The sequence below is a fragment of the Pogoniulus pusillus genome, chromosome 2 (genome assembly GCF_015220805.1).
Source record: "Pogoniulus pusillus isolate bPogPus1 chromosome 2, bPogPus1.pri, whole genome shotgun sequence".
In the NCBI taxonomy this organism is placed as follows: Eukaryota; Metazoa; Chordata; class Aves; order Piciformes; family Lybiidae; genus Pogoniulus; species Pogoniulus pusillus.
The window spans coordinates 36,798,624-36,821,910 of record NC_087265.1 but is presented as its reverse complement, the minus strand read 5'-3'; the positions used below and the strand labels follow the sequence as shown (position 1 = coordinate 36,821,910).

The 23,287-nt window shown below is 39.9% G+C and overlaps 1 protein-coding gene across 4 annotated transcripts in view; it reads left to right on the top strand.

Annotated features, from left to right (window-relative positions):
* Positions 1 to 23,287, top strand: part of PARD3B (par-3 family cell polarity regulator beta) — a 474,018-nt gene that overhangs the window by 162,509 nt on the left and 288,222 nt on the right. For all 4 annotated transcript variants that reach the window (XM_064161234.1, XM_064161224.1, XM_064161216.1 and 1 more), the window contains exon 4: positions 2,797 to 2,906. In XM_064161234.1, the coding sequence (XP_064017304.1) occupies positions 2,797 to 2,906 (110 nt within the window). The remainder of the gene's footprint in view (positions 1 to 2,796; positions 2,907 to 23,287) is intronic.

Genomic DNA, 23,287 nt, shown 5'->3' with positions numbered 1-23,287 from the left:
AGGCACTGACTGTCAAGGAAGTTGTTCTTACAGCAGGGAGCAATCTCAGCCACAGAGGACATGAGCAGGGACAGAGGAGAACTGATTTTTCTGGCAAATTACTAAGAATTGCCATCTCCTGACAAAGAGTAAAGGATTCTCAGCACAAAGAGGGAAAGTAGTGCTTCATCTGAAGCCTTCCATCTAGTCTTTCTGCTTGCCATTTGTTTTCCTCCATTAGAGAGGGCATTTTGGTTCCATTTACTTTTGTCTAATAAAAGCTTGTTTTTGCGCTCTGGTGTCTCTGGTGTATTCATGCAAGTCAATAAGGGCCAGAGGGACTGTTTTGGCTTAACTTTAGCTAAAGACTGCAGCTAACGTGGTTTGTAGAGGTGGTAGAACTTGTGATGCATCTCTACAGGATATACTGTATGTCAGGGAATAGATGTTTTAAAAATTAAGAAAATAGACCCTAGTTTTCTCTTGAGCAACAGAAAAAGAAAAGAAAACAAAAACAAAACAAACCCACCAAAAAACCTCATCTGTAGGACTCTAACATATAGGACAAATTGGGAGAGAAGAGAGAGCATTATAAACAATGTTCAAAACATCCAGCCCGGTTGTCTTTGTACAAGGAGGAAGGCATTCCAGACAAAGACCATAAATTTCATAGCCTCATGGCAATAAACAAAAACTTCCAGGAATAAAAAGAAAGCAAATTACTGGGGTTGCTAAATTGAAGGACTCAGATTCTCTGTAATTTCACTGCTCTTGCAAACTTTGATTTAGACAGCTATAAACTGAGACTTGGACAGTGCGAGTTTGCTTCAGTTTCTCTGCAAAACAGTGGCAGAAAGCAATTGAAAGGAGGTCTTCAAAACTGAGAACAGGAGGGGTGTGATGAAAACAGCACCTTGCAGCAGTCAATGCAGGGCACAAACAGAAGTGCTGAAGTATTGTCCAATCTTACTAGACAAACGTTATGTGAGTGGTGTAGTACAGAAGATACCTTTTTTTCGGTGGCAGCAGAACCTGGGGGGTCCTGGAACAAATGAGGATCCTGTCATGAGGATCCCAGCAGTTACAGTGACAGGAGGCTTAATCTCTCAGCCAGAGGAATGAGAGAAGAGCAAGGATGTGGTTCTAAAAGACAGCTCAGGAAAAGGAGAAATCTGTTTCATAGTGTTGAGTTTGGAACAAGAGTGAGCTTAAGTATTTTTAAGTAGTCCATGTCTGTCTGCTCCCCCATCTTCTGCCTCTAGTTGTCTCTGGGGATTTTTTTTTTACCCTCTTTGTGGTGCTGTTGATCTCTTAGTGTGGAAAAATGAGGGCAAAAATGAGAAAAGAGGTTTGGATGATGGCCTTGAAGAGTATATGCAACAGTTAGGAGGAAGTTCTTGACAGAGAGAGTGATTTGCCATTGGAATGGGCTGCCCAGGGAGGTGGTGGAGTCACCGTCCCTGGGGGTGTTCAAGAAAAGCCTGGACAAGGCACTTAGTGCCATGGTCTAGTTGACTGGATAGGACTGGGTGCTAGGTTGGACTGGATGATCTTGGAGGTCTCTTCCAACCTGGTTGATTCTATGATTCTATGTTTTAATTTAACTTGGAATAGGGCTCATTGAGTTGTGAAGGTTTTACAAATAATAGTACCAGTGCAAAAGACTCTCTGGTAATTTAGCAGGAGTGGTTTACTTTAGTGTTCATGCTTATGTCAAAATGAGTTGGTGAATAAATTATGCTGAATCATAAAAACTGATGTTGAGGCACTTTTGTAAAATGTTTTATTGAAGAAAGATTGAATGTAGGTCATCAGAAACACTTCAGTCATGTGGAAAAAATGTTTAAAGGATTAAGTATCACGAAGAAGGGAGTAACTGAATGATCCAACACTTTTTGGCTTTAGCTTTTTACACTTTATCAAATGTGCTCAAAGAAGGAAAAAAAAACCAAACTTCTGTTTGGCATCATATGAAGAACAAGAATACTTGAGTGAAGACATTTGATTGCTTCAGACGTACCGATACCTTAGAGAAATCACACTAAATAGATAAATTTGGTCACCACTACCTTTCTCCAGAATTGCCTTTAAAAACATGCAGAGTCTTTGCTATCAAGATACATACCAATCACTTGGAGCAAAAACCGATTTTCACCTTTTGTCCTCACTACCAGAAAACAGTTATTTTGGAAAGCCTTGAAGGGGAAGAAATTTTGGGTTGTTTCAGTTTTTGAAAATGTGAGAAATTTCTCCTATTATTAAAGATGGTTTTTTTTTCTCTGCAGTGCCACCTGAAAGTTTAGTGGGGGTTGCTTTATAACATATTCTGCTTACTGGATGGCTGTATTGCTAGAAGCTTCTGGCTGATCTTTTAAGTTATTCTCATGCAGCACATGAGTAGACATGAATAGTTGATGCGTCTAATTGAAAATGCCTGCAAGAGGAAGCTGTTTAGTCTACAGTTTTCTCTGAAACAACTGTAACTGCCTTTGTCTATTCTCTGGGAATCCTGGCAGTCATCAGTGGGAGGCAGATCTGCTGTGAATAAAATCTTTCCCTCGTCTCTTTAAATTCTTATTTAGTCTGTCTCTGAACAGCCAGCTCAAAGCTTCTTAGGTACTAAAGTTTATGCGGAGTTACTCATTTATCTCATTTCTTTTGCTTAGTAAACACTAAGTGGCTCAAGCCTGCTACATCTAGTGATTTACCAGGTGGATGTTGCCACAGATAAACTCATATTTAAGCACTGTACACCTCTCTTAGTTAAACCACATGCAGCTTTACCCTTGAACCATTGCTCTTCATTTTGTCTCTTAGGCACACCACTTCTAGTACGAAGGAGCAGTGATCCAGCTTTGGGCCCACCTGCTGACTTCCACGCAAGTGCTTCTCATCCCAGTGACCACAGTCTCAAGCATATTTTGGCAGTAGGTGTCCTGTAACTCACTTTTTTCTTAAGGGGTAAACTTGTTCTTACCTGTTGGTATGTAAATTGTATTTGTATCTAAACCAAAGTGCATCATACTCGCTTTCTGCATTTCCTCTAGGGTAAAGGGTATTTTAGATGATGTAGTCAATTAACAGTAGCTCTCTTTTGTAAAATAAGAAGAGGTATAAGAGATTTACATCAAGCTCAACAGTGGCATCAGGCACTGGCATATGAACTGAACTTGTTACATATTTGTTTGGTATCATATTATCCAGTTTACCATTCTTTAGTGGAAGAAAATACATTTTCCATTTGATATGCTGTATTGATCTTGCCCCCCTTTCACGTCTTATTGTTTTCTCATGGCATTCTGTCTTCTTTGGCACCCTGCTACCATTCTACATGATCTCTTCTGTCCTCTCACTTTGTTTTACAACCTGACTTTTCTCTTTTGAGGAGAAATTTGTTTTCAGTGTAGATATTGCTAAATATTATTGCAAAGGCACAATTAGTGAGGATGCAGTAACTCTTGATCAGACATTATTGCAGGTTATCTTCATTCTTCTCAAAGTGATACTGTCTTGGTCACATTTGGCCAAATTTTTGCTTTGCAGTTTTAAGACCTGAAGCTTGTGATTGTGTACATGGAAGGTGTTCCTCTATTACTTACAAAATAAGTGATACAGCTGAATACAGCTTTTTCATAGACTTGATGTTTGTCTAGGAAGTTCCAGTGTGTCTGCTTCTGCACCGCTTTGTCACATGAATACTGGTTTAAATGATAGTGCAGTTGCAACTCTCTTTATTTCCTCGTGTATGCCTTTTCCCCTTTAGCCTCCCTCTACAGTTTTGCAGTTTGCTCCCTGTACCCCCAGTTGTGTAAACCAATCTATCACTGTTTTGTTCCACAATAAAAAGCTCTCGGAACTGCCCAGCCTTTTCCTTTGGTGAGAGGAGTCTAGATACTACTAGTTTATGGCAAGATCCCACAGGTGCCCATACTGGCACATTAGGGAGTAGAAGAAAGATCTGTTCAGCAGCTCATACTGGAAATGAGAAGCTTTTCAACTGAAGATGTTGCATTTAAGACCATCCTTCCATTTTGTGTGTGTGAAGTAAGTAAATAGAAAGTCAATGACTAGCATATCAATGATGTTCGATGGGTCTTAACTGCGCAGTTCTGAAGGCCAAAACACAGTGTTAGTGGGCTGTTCACTGCTTCTCTTTGCACAGCCAAATGCATGTGCATCTAATTATTTAGACAGTGGCCTATGTTATTTGCCAAGTGGTGCTATTTCAGAAGTGCTAGTGACTCTTTAAGTACATTATGGTGTTAAAGGGGGATGAACTTTGTCAAAGTCCTGCGTCATTTGTCAGACCTGCTTGAGCTGAGAGGTTTTACTTAGTGCTTGCTTCAAGCACCTATGTGTTAATGAAATACTGACTTTGTCTGATAAATGAAAGTGAAAAGAATTCTTGGTTAACAATGCAGATGTTACACTCGTTGCAAATCTGAGAAATGTATAGTGATTATATCGATATCTAATGCTGACCTCTTAAGTTTTATTACCATGAAAATTAAGGGGGAGAATTGGCAAAAATGGTGACATTTATTGCATTCCAGGATATGTTTTGAATAGTCTCTTTCTGACCATCAGAGAGAGAGAAAGACAGGTTTGTCTTGTTTTGTTGTTTTCTGAAAGAAATCTGGTATTAGCAGTGACAAGTGCATTTTATGCCATTAGATGAAGATTGCAGTTCTATTGGAGGCTAAAACATCACCATGCTTCACTGCCTTGCATCAGTACACTTGAATCCTCTAGGGCCTAAAGGAACTCTCTATGCCTAAAATACAGAGCATCCCTCTGTCAGCTATTGGGGTAGCAGTCACAAAACAACAGTGAAGAAGGCTCTCATATTATTTTTTTTTTAACAATGTCATGTAATGGGAGTAGGGGGAAAAGCCCAGAAGGTTGAAAGTATTTATTGTTAAAGTGAAAAATCTGTTACAGCGAAATACGTGACACCAGCTCTTATTTTTGCAACAGTACCATTTCTAAAACTCCTCATTGTCAATCATACTGAAATATGCTTCAGCATAATGTTTTGGGAAACATAGGAAGCTTAAGTAACATAGGTTAAATTAGATACAGATTGTTTTAAAACATGGGGAAGAATCAATATCTGACAAATGAAAAAATATTTCAAGTGAAACCGCACAAACAACGTTTTGAATGTATCTGTGCTCTTTCACACGAGTCTTAAAGCAGGCTTTGTGAAAATTAATTTGTTTTGTATATTGCTGCTGAAAATTTAAAATTAATGCTGCCTTTCCTTTGCCAGAAAGGCGTAGTTTTTCACATTAAACTTCTTCCTTGCAATCACAGGCAAGTTAGAAAAAACAGAGCTGTTGGTAGATGAAACAATTTTCCGTGCATGTGTTAAAAATTAAGTCTCTGTGTTCATGCCACAATTATCTTAGCAATCATTTTGTAGTTGAATCTGACTTCCATAATTAGCTTAATTGTTTTGGCACTTCTGGCATTTTGGTACTTGTTGTTAGACCATATGCTCTCTTAGACCGTACGTACTGACACGCCGGTAGTTGATTAGGTGTTTGAGAGGTCATTAGGCGTGAATCTCTGAAGGCAGCACCGATTTGTCTCTAGGAGGGTGCAGGACAGATGTACAATAAATAATGCATAAAACAAACTAGCTAACTTGCAGCAATATAAGAAAGAACGTTGTCATCCAGTTCAGGTGAGCTGGAGGAACCTGATGAACCATTTCTTGCTGTTCACAGTATTTATGGAAGCTAAGCAGAGCATATATTCTGACTTTGGATGTCGTCCTGTTCATTCAAAGGAAGACTTTTTTTATTTGCCATGCCCTATAATGATTACCAAAATTACAAAGTCTTTTCTGAGTGACTAAGTAGTTTGAGAAGAGTTTCAGCTGCTGTTCCATATTTTCTCTAATACTGATTTTGTCTTAGCTGTAGTTTCAGTTCTAATTAACAAAATACTTCTAGATCAATCAAAAACTGGTAGTGAAGTCCAGCATCTGTTCTCTCAGAGTGAAAGTCATTTAACAGATGGTACAAAATTTGATTTTCTTTTCTCATCCAAAACTCTGTTTCCTTATTGTGATAGCTGCCACTGATTTTTTTTTTAGAGAAATTTAGGGGAAAATAGGGGTAACATCTGAATTTCTAATTGAAGAAAAGCTATTTGTTAGTGGGTTCATTAATTTATGAAGGCAACTGTTAAGATCATCTGCCTAGTTACAGTCACAGAGCCCTGGATAGTCTTTCAAAAATGGAAAGTTCACTCTAGCTCTCCAGTGAGGACCTTAGGGAAGCCTAATTAGTTTAATGCTCTTGTCCAAAAAATGTGGTGGCCATGGCTTTACTTTGGCAATAGCCAAGTGCTGGCATAGCTAGGTTTCATCTATGAACAGCCTGCTTTCAAAAAGTGAGGTTAGCAACAGCCCAGCCATGAAGTCTTCCACGAGGGATCCCCCTTTGTATCAAAACCATGCTGTGTCATTGAGACAGTGAAAGCCTTAACACTTGTCCCCAGGTTGCTGAAGGGAGCTGCAGTTTCAGGTTCTCTGTGCCAAGGAGGTAGTTCTTCACAGAGAGAGTGATTTGCCTTTGGAATGGGCTGCCCAGGGAGGTGGTGGAGTCACTGTCTCTGGAGGTGTTCAAGAAAAGCCTGGATGAGGCACTTGGTGCCATGGTCCAATTGATTGAACAGGGCAGGGTGCTAGGTTGGACTGGATGATCATAGAATCAAGCAGGTTGGAAGAGACCTCCAAGATCATCCAGGCCAACCTAGCACCTAGCCCTATTCTGTCAACTAGACCATGGCACTAAGTGCCTCATCCAGTCTTCTCTTGAACACCCCCAGGGATGGCGACTCCATCACCTCCCTGGGCAGCCCATTCCAATGGCAAATCACTCTCTCTAGGAAGAACTTCATCCTAACATCTTGGAGGTCTTTTCCAACCTGGTTGATTCTATGAACTCAGAATTTCCTAGCTGAATCCCTGTACTCAGTCTTCCCATATATGATAAAGGTGAGAGGCAGCAAGTCAGAAAGTCTGAATTGTGAGGATTTTTTTGTTTGGGGCTTTAGGCTTTTTAAGGAGCAGAATACATTGTACTGCTTTTGCTCACTCCAGTTCATCCAGTTAGTAATTGCTGAGGTATAATTAAAACATCTGAGTATTCCTTTCTGGATCTATTACTTCTGCTTACGTATCTTTGTGTCCAGGGAGAGAATTCCCTACTATTTTAAGATGATCTGTCATGAGTTTTAGATGGTGGTGCTTAATTGATGGGAGTTTTGCATTAATTCTGGGGAGATTAAGATTTCACACACACCCCTTAGTAACTTGGTGGTTATTGTGGAGATGCTATGTTCTGCATGACTTTCTCTTTTATAGTTGCATGTTTCCTGGATAAATACTTAGGTTAACTTGGAGTTAATCAATGGGAATTGACAATTAAATTGCATTTATCTGTGTTTAAGGGTACAATCAATGCTGGATCAATCAAAGAGCTGCTCCAGTAGCTTAATAACATTTCAGTTTTTACCTGAATGTGACTTGAAATTGTCTGAATTTTATGCATTGTGGATATATAATTTGCAATTTTGGATATGGTTCATACATAATCAGAACATTTTTATGTTTCAAGCCCTTGTTAAAAAGGGTCAAAACCTTCTCTGGTTCTTCTGACTGCTAATTGTGTTTGTAATGTATTAACCTTCCTGATTAAGTGTCTGCAGATTAGCATAATGTGAGTGTGTGTAAGGTTGCAGCTCCATGAGTTGTTCTTTTAGATTCTATTTTGTATACATATGTAAACATAAAGATATGCCACAGTCAGAGCTTGGCTTTGAGATAAAGATTATCAGCAGAGCTTTCCAAATGTGTAGGTATTTTATTATAAGAAAGAGGCAGAAACATTACTTTATCTGATCAGGCTATTTAAAGGCAGGGCAGGACAGAAAAGGATTGGGGATTTTTTGACACAGTGATACAATAATATTGTAGAGTCTAACTGGAATTGCTCTGGTGAGCTTCTGCTAAGACTCAAGCTAAGAGACTGATGTACTGCCGTGGGGCTTGTATGGTCGGTCTGATTTTAGAAAGTACACCTGTTGTCTAGTGTGTTTACTCACCCTGACTAGGTCAGGTAGTTTTAATTCCTGGTCCCTTGGCATCTGTGAGAATTTCAATATTCGTTTTCTCCATAATTATGAGATAAAAAGCCTAGAATAGGTTGTGTTGGAAAGGATCATTTAAGGGTCGTCTAGCCCAATGCCCTGCAACTGACAGGGAGCTATTTAACTAGATTGGGTTGTTCAGAGCACTGTCCAACCTGACCTGGGATGTTTCCAGAGGTGGGGCTTCCACCACTTCTCTAGGCAAACTCTGCCATTATTTTAACACCCTCATCCTAAAAAAATTCTTATGTGTATCTAGTCTGCATTTGCCCTCTTTCAGTTTAAAACCATTACTCCATGTCCTTTTACAGCAGGCCCTTCTAAAACATTTGTCGCTATCTTCCTTTTAAGTCCCCTTTATGTCTTCTAGGAGATGGGCTAGGAGAAGGAAAGCAGATACTGGGTTGAAACACAGTAATTCTTCAGGAAATAGCAGTGCTGGAAGGATGATGCACTTGTAGTGCTTTAAATTCAGTGCTTGTTGACATGTAATAATTAGCAAATAGAGCAGAGATGGAAGCACATCTTAGGTATTACAATGTTTATAAATTCTGGAAGGCATTGACTTATCTCCCAGTAGAAGTTTTTCTATTAATAATTTAGCTCCTGCTCTTGAAATACTGCTGTGTGGAACCAAGCAGAATATCTGGAGAGATTTAAAAGAATTTCCTGTCATTCAGGTAGGGAGTTCCTAACAGTCTGAGGTTTTAAAAGGGAACTCTGATGTGGGTGAATCTATTTTTGAAACAACTACTTTGTATGTATTTGTGCTGTGGAACACATTATAGAACACTCCTAATCAGCACAGGAGCTTGTCAGTGTATTGCTTTTGATGTCTGATTAGATGATCATAGGGACATCTGCACTGAGTTAGTTTTGAAGTTGCTAGTGTGAGGCACTGCAGGAACCAGAGCTGCGTGGCACTCTTACACCATGAAAAACTGCTGCTCTTAAAGAACCTTTTATAAATCCAGCTATGCAACTAGCTGAGGGCTGTCAAATGAACAAAAGCCATTCCTTCTCGATTCTTTCTGTTGCTTTTCAACCCTGCGCTGCTTCACCCCCCTTCCTTGTACTCTGTGCTGTGGCATTCCTCATCAAAGAGAGATTACTTTATAGTGCAGGGGAGAATCTAAGAAATGTAAATTAAATATTTGTAATACTTCAGAATACTGAATTGATCATCTGAAAAAGGACAGAAGTGCCCTGTGGTAATTTCCTCTTTTGAGGGTGTAAAGAGGTATGCGTGATGGGGAGGGGGAAGAGACCTCTTTGTGTTCTCTGCAGAGCCTGCATTTCAGAAACAGTGTATTGTTTTACCTGTATTGTTGAAGATGAGCAGTGGGTGTAATTTACATATTTCTATTTGAGAAGAATAAGTTGACTTTTTGTGATTCATTTTATTAAGAGCTAATAATGAATGTTCCGTGATGTTAATGCAGTATATAAATTATCAGTAAGAATGGTAGAGTCACTAAAGAAGTTATTGGCTGTTAATGTGGTGCTTTCTAAAGCCTGTTTTCAATGAGAGAAGTGCAGGGTTTTTACTAGACTATTCATGATATAAAGTATCTGTTATGAAAACCACAGAGGTTCTCTGTTGTTATGGAACTTAACATTATTTAGGAGGCTGAGGTGTGTTCCCCACTTAAAATAAATTTTAAGCCTTGACTGTCATTTTGAAGACACTTTTGTCCTCAGCCTTGTTTAGTCAGGTAGATGTGATTGCAGGTGATGGAAGATGGCTGAGAGACTTAAACTCTTTCTTTTCCCATGTGGGCTATCTTATAAGGAATGTGGAAAATTTATAGGGTGGAAATGGGAACTACTGACAAAAAAGGGAAAAAGGTCATGCTGTTGACACATTCATCTCTATAGCTACATCTTTGGGGTCCTACAAAATACTGTTACTCCATCTGGAACAGCTTTTAGCAAGCAGCTTATGGAACAGGCTCATGGTGCTGAAATTGGAATGAAACCTTAGCAAGTTACTTGCATGTCTGACAGTCAAATTAAAAGTGGAAGATGGCAGTCAACATGGCTCATGCATATCATTTACTGTCAAGCTCTAGAAACATTTAGCTAAAATAAAACAAATTCTCAGTGCTCTACTGAAATGCCTGCTACCAAGTAACATTTTCCATGGATGTAGAAACGCACTGGATGCCTGGGAATAATAGCAGGGATCTTTGAAACTTAGACCCAAACGTTGCTGTGACATTAAGAAATAAACTCATTTGGGTTTTTTTTAATACATCCTCTTGCAGCGCATTGATGTATGATGCTCTGCTCTTGTTCTGGTTAACACTCCTGTGACTCTGAAAGTGGTATTGGCTGTTTCTCTTTACAGGATTGACTGTTATTTACACTCAAAGGAGGTGTGATTTCTTCATTTTTAGGAGAGGCCCTTGGGACACTAAATTACCCATCCCATTGAAGACACCTTATGTAGGCATTTCTGTGTAGTTGATATCTCAGGTAATCCGGATTTACAGGTTTTCAAGTTGTAATAGTATCAGTGCTCTTTGAAACTTGCACATTCAGAGTTTTTTATGGCAGCAGGTCCTGATTTACTCCACGAAGCAATTTCTTACAGCTGGAATGCAAGGAGGAATATTTTAGTGCTTCTGTATACTGTGTCTTTTTGGTGTTGTGTGTGTTTGACATCACAGTATCACAGTATTATTAGGATTGGAAGAGACCTCACAGATCATCAAGTCCAACCCTTTACCACAGAGCTCAAGGCTAGACCATGGCACCAAGTGCCACGTCCAATCTTGCCTTGAACAGCCCCAGGGACGGCGACTCCACCACCTCCCGGGCAGCCCATTCCAGTGTCCAATGACTCTCTCAGTGAAGAACTTTCTCCTCACCTCGAGCCTAAATCTCCCCTGGCGTAGCTTGGTCAGGAATAATAAACAGAGACCATTGCAAATAGAGACAATGTGATTTAGTGAGGTTCAAGACTTTTGAATGAACATCTCAACTTTGGTTTTCACCAGTAAGTGCAGTGGTTGCTTCTGGCCTCTAATATGTCCTTTCATGGTTATTCAGGTGGTAGGACTTCTCTGAAGGAATTTCAAATAAATAACAGACAGATGGAAACGAGGAGATGGATGGCCAGGAATTGGAGAAAATGCCTGAAGCCTGGACAGCTATCATCCATGACACTGATGTTGCCCCTAAGTAGATGAAATGACTTGATGTTCCGATGGGAATTATATTAAAGGGGTGGATTGTGGCCGTTTGAGCTAGATTTCTAGCGCAGACATAGGGGAGGGCTAGGCCATATAATGGCAACAATGGATAAGTTAATATAATTTCACTGGAGCATCAAGAGAGTTATGTCTAGAAGCACAACTTGTACCTCCCCCTTGCTGCTTTCTGCCGCTTGAGCAGCGCTTGCTGCTATCCTTCCCTGCTGCTGTTTTGGCTGCTGCTGCTTTGCCGCCACTTGACCCCTTCCCCATCTTAATTAAGGTTATTATATTTCTCTAGTAGTTTATTTCTTCTTGTACTGTTATATTTAAACTATAGGAAATACAATTTCATCTTCCCTTGACTTTCCAAAAAAAATCCATGTTGTGGTGAGTTTATTCTACCAGGGGAGGGATCCACCCTAACCTGGGAGAAAACCTAATAAATGAACAGTTTAGTAAATAAGTAAATTTTTAGTTAAAAAAGAAGTGTTTAGACTCTAGACTGAGTTGATGCAACAGCAAATTGTTTCCACTGTTCCTCTGTAGTATGAGGGACCCTGATATTCTAGTCCTGAGCATTTGTAGGTAGATGTGCCTGTGGTCTGATTTGGCACAGCTGTTCTTATGATACTTTTGCCCATTCAAAGTTTCACAATTCCCAAGCAGTATCGTAAAAAAAAAACAAACCAGCACAAACAAACAAAGCTCCTCAAACAAAACAAACTTTAGCCCTCAAGAGATGTCTTAGAGGACCAGTTGCTCCTATAAGGTTTTTAGTACTTTTTTTCCCCTTGACAATCAATTTGAGTAGTAGCTTGTGGGTTTCTTTAATTATGTTTCTATTTTTAAAGTACTAATAACAGTAAGTTTTGCTTTTAATTCATCTTGGTTTAAGCCTTGTTTTGATGTTTCAATTAGATCATTTGGATTCTCAAGCTCCTAAGTCAAGCGAAAACAGCTTTCTTCTTTGCCTTGGTTCCCAGGGATGCTTGTAGTACCATTTACTGTGTTTGAACTGCATGGTGCAACGTGACTGGGCTGAGAGCATATCACGTTATCTGACAGTAAGCAGAAGTGCTCTCCATGTTGACATTCACACCATTGTCTATTTAGCAGCTGGCTTAGAGTGACATGAACCTGGATCTTAAATAAAAGAGCTGCTGTTTTTCATGTGGCATGCTTGCTCCATTGACCTAGTAGTAGTGCATCTGAGATGATTACACATTTAACACCTGTGGAGATAAATTGGCCTCTTATGTTTCCTTTCTTCTGCTTGTTTGGAGTTACCAAGTACAATCAATTTCACGGTGTATCTGTCAGCTTCATATAAACAAAAGGAACCCTCTTCATTTCAGCTGGCTTCTCTCAGTCTAAGAAGTATGCTGAATGTTCCTCAAACCTGGAGCTTACTTCCCCTCTCACACTTCCCTTTAATCATCTGCATAAATCTTTCTGTCCTTCAAACAACAGAGTGGGAGTCAAACAGAAATATATTGTTTGGGGATAAAGTGAGCTCTGCAAGCAGCAGTGTTTAGCAAGGGTTGGTTATTCTTCACCACCTCATCTTTTAACACTTCCTGTAAGAACCCAAATGAATTCTGTTGCAGAAATTGCATATTCCAAAGGGATTTACAAAAAAACACTTCTATGAAAACTTGCAAGTATATTAAAAGAAGGAGAAGCCACTGTCTATATTTAGCCTGTATCTGGGGCCAAATTGCAGCAATTGCTGTATTACCCAGTGACCCATCCACAGCAGAGAAGCAGAATCACATAAAGGAGAGAAGAGACATAGAATCATAGAATCAACCAGGTTGGAAGAGACCTCCAAGATCATCCAGTCCAACCTATCACCCAGCCCTATCCAGTCAACTAGACCATGGCACTAAGTGCCTCATCCAGTCTTTTCTTGAAGACCCTCAGGGACGGTGCCTCCACCACCTCCTCCCTGGGAGCCCATTCCAATGGGAAATCACTCTCTGTGAAGAACTTCTTCCTAATATCCAGCCTATACCTACCCTGGCACAACTTGAGACTGTGTCCCCTTGTTCTATTGCTGGTTACCTGGGAGAAGAGGCCACCCCCCACCTGGCTACAATGCCCCTTCAGGTAGTTGTAGACAGTAATAAGATCACCCCTGAGCCTCCTCTTCTCCAGGCTCAACAGGCCCAGCTCCCTCAACCTCTCCTCATAGGATTTGTGCTCCAGGCCCCTCACCAGCTTTGTTGCCCTTCTCTGGACACGTTCCAGCACCTCAACATCTTTCTTGAATTGAGGGGCCCAGAACTGGACACAGTACTCAAGGTGTGTATTTCAAGGCTGAAATAGATTTAATGGAACAGCAAAACTACTACCAATGTCAATACAAAGCTATACTCAGCCCAGCAGAGGTAAAGCACTCGCACTAAACAGAAAAGCAGTCCTCAGGAGAATCAAGAGGTCCTCCTCTCCTCAGCAGGCTTTCCCCTTTGTAGTGAGTGTAGTGTTTATGGTCTTGGATACACCTGTGAGCCACTTCCAGTCAGCTGTCCTGTCCGACTAGGAACTGCTTATGGCCTGCAGCCCATGGCTGGCTTGTCATTCTGTTCCAGGTCAGAACAAAAAAACACAGATTAAATGGATTTTAAGTCAGAAAGAAGATAAAATTATATTTATCAGCAGGATGAAAGATACTCCCTTCGATTTGGTTTCAAAAGACACAGCTACAGTATGGATATCTCATCTTAAAAATAATTAACTCAAGTTTGTGGAGTGCTGCAGTTCTTAGTGACAAATATGTTTGTTCCTCTGAAATTCCTCTAGCTGTGTTCTCTCCAGCCAGAAGATTACTGTCTCCACCGTATTATTGGTTTAAAAGAACATAAAAACATTTTCCTCAGATCTGTGAGGCACCTATGATAACTATCTAGGCATCAGATGTGGCTTTGTTTAGTTAATGGTATTGGTGAACATTCTGTGGTACAAACACCAGCTACAAAACCAGTGTGGCTAACATATGCTACATGTATAAACGTGTAGGTATATCCCTCCTGTATGGTATGTGCTGCCATGAATGCTCTCAGATTTCATTTTGAGAGAGTGAATTTATTAAAGGTCTGTGTCTGAGTGATCTACAAAAGATATCCTGAAAATATACACAACTGAAGTGATCCACTCTATAGTGGTAAAAATACCTAGAATCAGGAAGTTTTGCACCTTGTGGGGAAAAAAAAAACAGCAATATGTTAAGCTTATATTGCAGTTTGTCCTCAGATTCCTATCAGGGAGACTCAGAGGCTTAGAGGGAGTCAGAATGAGTTAGCAAAGTTCTTTACACAATGTTTTCACTATTTGGAAATTAACCTGCAAAATTCTAAATGGCAAAATTAGCTCCTGGGGTGAAATAAGTCAGTTCTGTTTCAGTCAAGATGGACATTCTGTCGGTCTTTCATCCCTTGTTGCTAAGCAGTGGAAAATGCTACATCCTGTCATGGAGAAGAGGAAATTCTCTGGATCACTGTTCAGGGATAGATCCAAGCATTGCTAGTCAGGATGCTTTGAGATGGAAATTCTCTGGATCACTGTTCAGGGATAGATCCAAGCGTTGCTAGTCAGGATGCTTTGAGACGGATAGCATGTTGTGGTTGAATTGATAGTCTAGTTAATACACAAAGGAGAGTCTCTGGTGTGTGTTCTTCTTTTTAAAGCACTGTAGAACACAGCAAGAAATTGCCAACGGTAGAAATACTTCTAGATCAGGGATTACTGTTTAGTAATAACAAAGCTATCCTTGAGTTTACAAAACACTGAACCAAATGATCACTTAATGCCTGGCTCTGATTTTCTGCCTCTTTACCTTTCAATGTCTGGTTTGTGTGTAGTTGTCGCTTTGAAATGGCTGTTTTGAGAGGCACATTGATGACACTATTGTGTTACTGTCATCAGTCATACAAACACGGATATTACCAGGTAAAGTTGGTTCATTAGAACCAGATGCATGCACTCATAAATAAAATTATTTTTTTAAATGTGGCACTATGCCAGCAGATTATAACACTTTGGGGAAATTAATCTGCTGCCAATTACTTATAATGCCATACGACTGTAGAAAGCATCAAATCATTGATGTTAGTTCTGTTAGGATCATTTCTGTGTAGTATCTGATACCAATTACCTATTAAACACACATCAAACGTGCAGATTCTAGGGTTTTAGAGGTTTAATTTTTGTTAAAATGATTCAATATTCAGAATTCAGTACATATTATTGTATAATCATATGCTTATGGTGATGACTAACGCAAAAATACATCTTAACTTATTTTATTATCAACATAACTTCAGGTCTCACTTTCTCTTCCACTGCTGCTATTAGGTCAGTCTCTAACAACCGAACATGCATGTTCAGGGTAGTTTGGTAACTATTTAGTTTGCACTGCGAAAATCAAATGAGAATATACTCACTGATTTGATATGTATAATTTATAACCTGTTTATTTTGCTTTTAAGGTAGTTGAAATAATCAATCAAGGCTTTTGATGAATGTGTGTTAAGAAAAATGGTACAAATTAAAGTTGAAAAGCAAGTTCATAGCATTCACCAGCTCTTAGAGGAAAAAAAAAAAGCAGAAGACAGAAAAATATCTCTGCTTTGAGCCTACCAGAAGCTCATTTAGTGGAAAGCATGTCTTTGGAAAGCAATATAAAGAAATGCTCCCCACTTCCTGGCACATATAGTATATATGTTCATGTGTTGCTCTTTTCTGACAATGTATTTTAAGAGAATGGAAATTATGCCTCAGATACACTGTTGTGAAAAGAACATGAACCAGATGAATACATTGAAGTTCATACATAATGAAAGGATGTGTGTGGAAAGGAGTCTGAGAGCAAAATTTCTTTTCTAGCAGCACTGAAATTTGAGAATGATTCAGCTACCTGGGCACCTAACACTGATTTTACTGCTGCAGAGTGCTTAACGCTCCCTAAGCTCCCCCCTAAACGCTCCCTAAGCTCCCCCCTAAATAGGGCCATATTTATTAACATGTTTGTCCTGACAGGAGATTTGGGGATTTCGAACTGGAGAATGAGGATGCAATTTACACTCTTGGAGTCCTTCTGGGTGCTGGGCCAATTCCCCTGCCCTTGTCCCTGTTCCTGCAGGGTGCTGATGGTTACGGAAGGCAAGACTGGCTCTTCCTTCTGGGGCCATTCTGACAGCCTGATGGCTTTGCAATTGCTGGCCGCCCTCTGCTCCTGCATTCCGGGAGAGCCACTCCTGCGCTTGGGTGGCTCTCCTGGTTCATTGTAGAGCAGTGTTCTCCTGAGCTGGTGGGGTCATGCTGTGGGGCTCCTGCTGCTGCCAGGCACATGCCCACCTTCCTTCTTGCCTAGCCCGTGGCAGGCCACAGGCAGGGGAAGGCTTTTGCAGAATCAGCCTGATTCTGTTCTAGTTTTGTGGGTTTTGTTGTTTTTTTAGCCTGACTCTATACAACTTCAAGTCAAAAAGGAAATGCCAGCCAACAGAACTATGGGGCTTCATACCGGTAATTTTCCCTTGCTTTTGGAGTCAGACTTGATTGTGTGCTGCAACTGGGGAACAGGAGGCTCCTGTTGAGGAAGACAAATTTTGTCAGGAGCGTTCAGCCTCCAGTCTAATAGATTTTTTTCAACTGCAGATAGCACTTTTGAGTTCATTCTAGCTTGCTCTCATAAGTCGTCATTTCTGTCTCAAGGCTGTTGTGCTTTCCAATGTAAAGCAGATTGATGCTGGCACATTTTTTTTCTGTTTTAATTTTACAAAGTTGTCACACTGAAACCCTGCCTCATATTGGAAGTGCTTTGAAGTGAAGAGATAAACAAAGAGCTAAAATAAAATTAAAAAGGAGCATGAGCAACATTTCATCTTGGTTTGTCTTTTAAAAAAAGAAAGTAATCTGAATGGATGCAGTAGCCCTGTGCCACTCCGGCAAGTCTGCACACAGCAGGCGATCAATCTGAATTGAGTTAGTCTATATGCAGTAAGCAGAAACAGGTGAAAATTAGGTTATCTGTGCTGAACTTTTTCTGTTTGCTCCAAACAATGAGATATAAACTAGTTTTTAGACTTGATTAGTTTTGTTTATTTTCAGAGAGGGGCAGAGGCAGAACATGTGCTATATCTACCATAGTTATTAAACTGAGAAATTATATAAAGTCAGTGGCTCAATTGTGACATTTGCAGATAATGGTAGAAAGCTCTGCTATAAATAAATCTGAAGTGAATCCAGGAGGACAAACAGCACCTATCTTTAGTACATTTCAGTTTTATCTATGAAAAAACAAAAAAACCCAAGAATTTTCTGTCCTTCCACTAACAAAAAAAAAAAAAAACCAACCCAGTCATTATCTCTGCCAGTGTCAGAAATGCCAGCCAATTTATTATCTTAAGTATAATTTATAACTTCACTTTCTTCCTTTTTTTTTTTTTTTTTAAATTTGGTTTGTGGAGTCCCAAATATTTAGAAGCCTTTTGACCAGATTGCACCTACTGTCAACAGCAATAAAGTACAAAATACCAGTGGCGTACATGAGTACTTTCGCTGTTGCAATTATTGACTTCACAGTTACTATTAATCTTTGATTTAAAGGGGAATGGCAAGCCTCTGAAAGCATGTTAACAGCTGTTATACCCCTATAGAAAACTTTTATGCATCTCTCTGCACTGATGAGAAGCAGCAATTGCAGAAAAAAAGGATGATTTCTCAGATATGGCAGAGTGAAGTTCTTCCCTGAGATGGCAGTCATACCTATGCAGTAATGGCTTACGTTCCCTTTGCCTAGCTGAAAAGGTAATTTCCATTTTCTTTTTCCTATGTCAAGAAGTATCACCACCACTGCAGAATACAGCTAAAGACCCGGGAGACCCCAGGTGTCAGCTTCCAGTCCTATTGTTAATCCAGGTTGAAACTACTTGCTCCTAGAATTCTGCATTTTCAAGCCAGTGTCTTGATTTGTGTTGTAAAACCTCTAAATAATCAAGTCAGATGCAGAACTGGAAACCCAGTGTAGTCTTTTCCACTAGTTTGAGCAGTCTTGATGTACTGCTACACCTTTGCTGTCTGGGCACTAAAGAATCAAAGCATCCTGTTCCTAGAGACTGCTAATGCTTTCTTTGACAGCGGTTGTCTGTAACTCATCTGTGTGTGTAAGTTAATTCACAATGTATGAAAAACTTCTGCTCTCTGTGGAATCTAATTGAGAACCTGAGAAGAATCATTCCCTAGTACTATTTGCCCAAGCCCTGAAGCCCTTGGAGCTGAACCACTGATAGCATTTGCCTTTTCCCTAGTGGAGTGGCTCATGGGAAGAACATTTTGCTATTAGGGTTTCTGACATTTAACACCATCAGTGATCAAATATGCCTGTTCTGAGGATGAATGAAATATGCTCTGACGTGTTCAGGTTATTTCTATCAGACAAAACTTCAAGGTCTACTACCGTTCCTGTGTCATCTCTCACTTCAAAGGTTTCTGCCCTTTGTCTTTAAAGTCGAGCTGTTTTTGTTGGGGCCCCTTTGGGTTGCCTGAGGCTACTGAATGTCCAAATAGCCATAACAACAGAAATAATATTTGCATTCATCTGGCAAACAGTCCCTGTTTGAGTGTTACAAAGATGTAAGGCAGTTCAGTCTTGGTGCTTTGGTTTACATTCAGCTCCCTGAATCCTTGCATTTGTGTTTTCCAGACTTGATGGTGCTTGTAGCTGTTGGAATTGGATACAGCTGTGAGATTCTTGCACAAAGGAAACAAACAAATTTTCAGTCCAGATCAAGTATAATTAGCCCTGAAGTTGTTCTAGTTGGGTTCTCATTCCAAGGTCCAGTGAAGATCTGCAAACTAAGCTTGTTACTGTTGAAATTTATCACCATTTAAACAGTAGAGGAGTATTTGCTGTGAGAGGATATAGCAGATAGAAAGCCTCATCTGTGTTTCTTTCAGAACTCCTTTTGTGCTGCCAACACTGTGCCATAGGCAGTTCATGCTTGAGGGAGGTTTTGGATTTTTAGTACAGCTCCGCATGCCACTGTATTTGTGATCCCCAGGCCTGATTGCTCAATTACCGTTGTTCAAGAGTAAATGTATATTGAGGAAGCTCTGAGTAGCTTAAAATGAAGCAGTGCATCAATTTAGCCACACAGGTCAGTATTAGCCTGTTATTCTAGTGGGGGTTTTTGTGGGTTTTTTTCATGTGTCCAGTACCCATTAGAATACTAAGCCAAATTTACTGTGCTTTTTTGTTGAAATTTAAAGCCCTGCATGAGATTACAGACAGATAGTTGAAAAAATGGTATTCCCTCCGTGATTCTCTTTTCTACTAGAAGCTGCTTTTGTCTCGGATGTATTGCTCATGCCTGCAGGATGTGCCATGTTTCAGGGGTCCTAGACTATTAAGCTCATTCTCAGAAGAAAGAAGTGAATGCTGCTTTCAGTTGCTTTTGAATTTGTTAAAGTTCATCTCTGAATGCGAGGCCTTTCCTTAGGAAGTTTACCTTGTTCTTTTCTTCACAAAGTAACACATTGAAGCTATTTATTTGTACCTTTTCTTTATAGAAGAAAAGATTATGTCATTACTTTTGGGTACCTAGAACACCTTACAGTGATGTGGAGCCATTAAATATGCAGATTAGTAGTGCTCAATGTAAGAAGGATGAAAATAAAGTCTAGCAGCTTGCTGTGCTTTGGATTTTGATAGTGCAGTTACACAGTCTTCAGAAAAAGCTCTGCTTTTGTGCATGAGTCATTGGACACTGGAATGGGCTGCCCGGGGAGGTGGTGGAGTCGCCGTCCCTGGGGCAGTTCAAGGCAGGGTTGGACGTGGCACTTGGTGCCATGGTCTAGCCTTGAGCTCTGTGGTAAAGGGTTGGACTTGATGATCTGTGAGGTCTCTTCCAACCCTGATGATACTATGATGGTGTAAGAAACTTCATCTTATAAAATATTATCTGGTTTTGCTTTAATGAATAATAAATTCTAATAAAGTTGGTTTAGGTAATCTTGTATTCATAAAGTTGGACAAGGAAAAGAATCCAGTCCTCCTAAAACCAACCCACCCTCAAGGTGCTGCCTGTCTTCCAGCATTTTAAGTTGTGAAGTATTTCTAATTGTAATCAGACCTGCATAATTCATGTTGAGTTTATTAATAAGTAATAATATCAGTAATGTTTAACTGGTAAATAAAACTGCACTATTCTTTGTATCTAAAGGGATTGTATTTGGGTGTTGGTCTCTTCTCTGCCAGGCAACCAGCAACAGAAAAAGGGGACACAGTCTCAAGTTGTGCCAGGGGAAGTATAGGCTGAATGTTAGGAAGAAATTCTTGACAGAGAGAGTGATTGGCATTGGAATGGGCTGCCCAGGGAGGTGGTGGAGTCACCATCCCTGGAGGTGTTCAAGAGAAGACTGGATGAGGCACTTAGTGCCATGGTCTAGTTGGCTGGCTAGGGCTGGGTGCTAGGTTGGCCTGGATGATCTGGGAGGTCTCTTTGAACCTGGTTGATTCTATGATTCAAAGTGTGTTGTACTGGAGTTTTAAAATCTTACATAATTCACATACATAAAACCTTTTTTAACCTACTGTTAAGGTCATTCAAATTTTCTGTCAGTGCATTTGTTTTAAATTAAGGAAATACTAAGTTAAAGAAATACTGGCTTTAAATCAATCTCACTTCACATGCCTTACCTCAGAAACATCCTAAAGTACTTGAACGTGCCTAATCTTGTCACTTATTCGTGCATCTGTCACGTTTCACAAGCACAGTCTTAACTGGCTTCACTACCAGGCCTTCCCAGGTAGCCATAAAAAAACTCACCAAATTGTGAAAATAAATCTGAAGATGGTGATTTGCAGTTTAGGAGAGATGTATTCTAGAAGTCCATGGAGGGGTTTGGATGGTCTTCTAATTTGCATGAAGATTAATTTTTTTCCCCCAGTAGGCTACTTCTGCTTTACAGGTAAACTTAGATCTCTTAGCTACATTACTCCCAAGAGCACCTTCATTATATTGTGTGCTTGTTGGAAGCTAGCTAGAATGTTTTGGTGGGAGGAACTAGATTACAGGCTGTGAAAGGGGAACAGTGGTGATGTCTACTTCACTCATAGGCTTGCTGAGATATATAAGAATAAGAATGCAAACATAGATAAGGGAGTCACTCTTCACCTGAGCTCTGAGCTGCATTTTCTCTCTAACCTCACCCTCTGTCTCTCTGATTAATCCACTTTGCTTCCAAACCCCCCTGGCTGACCTCTGCTCTTCTTGGGGCACAAGGCAATGTCTGGGGTAAGGTAGGGGGGTGGGAGAAGGTGGAAGGGAGGTTGGGAGCCCCTCTTGGGGACTCAGGTTTCTGGGAGGGGAGTTGTGTTTCTGGATTATCTTTTACCTTGTATATTTCTGTATATGACTGTATATACTGTAAATATCTGCTTGTGTATTGTGCTAAGCTGTAAATAATAAGCTTCATTCATGAGTCTAGTCTGGGTGATTTCCAAAGTGTGGAGGGGATGAGTGACACCCAAACCACCACATATTGCCTCTGGATTGGCTCACAAAACAGCATTTCACTACAGTTTCTTCACTTCTATTTTGTACTATTGTTTAAGACAAACTGACTCAAATAGGTAACAACGAGCAAACAACTCAGTCCAAAGCAATTATGATGCCAAAGGGATACTGGGGATACTTTCATTTAGTGAACCGTAATAGAATAGCAGTCTTGGAGATAGCAGTGCAGCTCAAAGTAGAGGGTTTTAACGCAAAGCTTTTGGTTTTTCAGTCTTGCTGAATATGATCAAACATCATCTGAGTACTGAGTGTGTAAATTTTGAGATTCTTAGCCTAAAAAGAAGAAAGAAAACACTGCCTTTTAGATCCACTCAAAATATTTCTAAGACTGTTCAGAGTCAAATAGTGAAATCAAAGCTGCATATCTGCCAACACAAGTGCAATTCTTGTCTCTAGCTGGCTTAATTATTGCGTGGAGTGCCTTGTAACTCGTTGGAGTGCTCTGGTGCAATTTGGTCCAGACCTAACCGTGAGAGGAAGTAGTAGTTAAGTATTGATTTGACATATAATAAAAGTAGTCTGGGACTTGGTTTACTTTGCTGTTTGTTCTCCAGATTCTGATGAACTGAAAAGAAGGGAGCTGTTTTGTCCCAGCATGTGGGTTTTTGGTGCTTCTGAAAACCAGCTCAAGCATCTTCTGTGGAGAGGCTAGGAAACAATGAAGCCACGTAAAGACACACAAGGAAATAGACAAGCTATTTGTACAAAACAATTTCATACTAAACTTACCTGTGGGATATTTTGTTTGTAGGAAATCATTGATGTAAGTGAGAATGTTTCTTCTAAACCAGGCACACTTTTCTCCTATTTTTCTCGAAAGCAAAGGTGCAGGCATTGACTTGAAACAGGCACATTTGTCCAGGAACACATGCAAGAAATAGGAGAATTGACAAATCATGCTGTTTCCACTCCTTCAGAGAATTACTCATTTGTTCATGTCACCTGTCATGCTCACCTAAGCAACAGCAATTTGTTCTCTGACCTTCATTCTTGCGTTTAAAGATGCTGCTGTTTAGTCATCAGCTATAGTGCAGTTGATTCCACCTGTAAACTTTAAAAAGCAATTTTTGTCAATAAATGTAACTTTATAGTGTGCAAATGAAGTTACCAGTGTGATTTCCTTTGCTTGCTTCCTTTAAATAGTTTTTAAAATAAACATCATGGTTCTGAAAGCTCTGAGTAAAATTGTCCCACTCATAACCTAATCTGTGGGTAAAACTCTGCTCATTGGAATACCTTTTATTTCCACTAATCTATATATGGCTTTATGGTTGTTGTTCTGTTTCATTACCAATGAATTTGCTGATGTATCTTTGCTTGGGATATTTTCTTCACCCTGCATTCTTTCAACTGTGTGATAAATTCTGT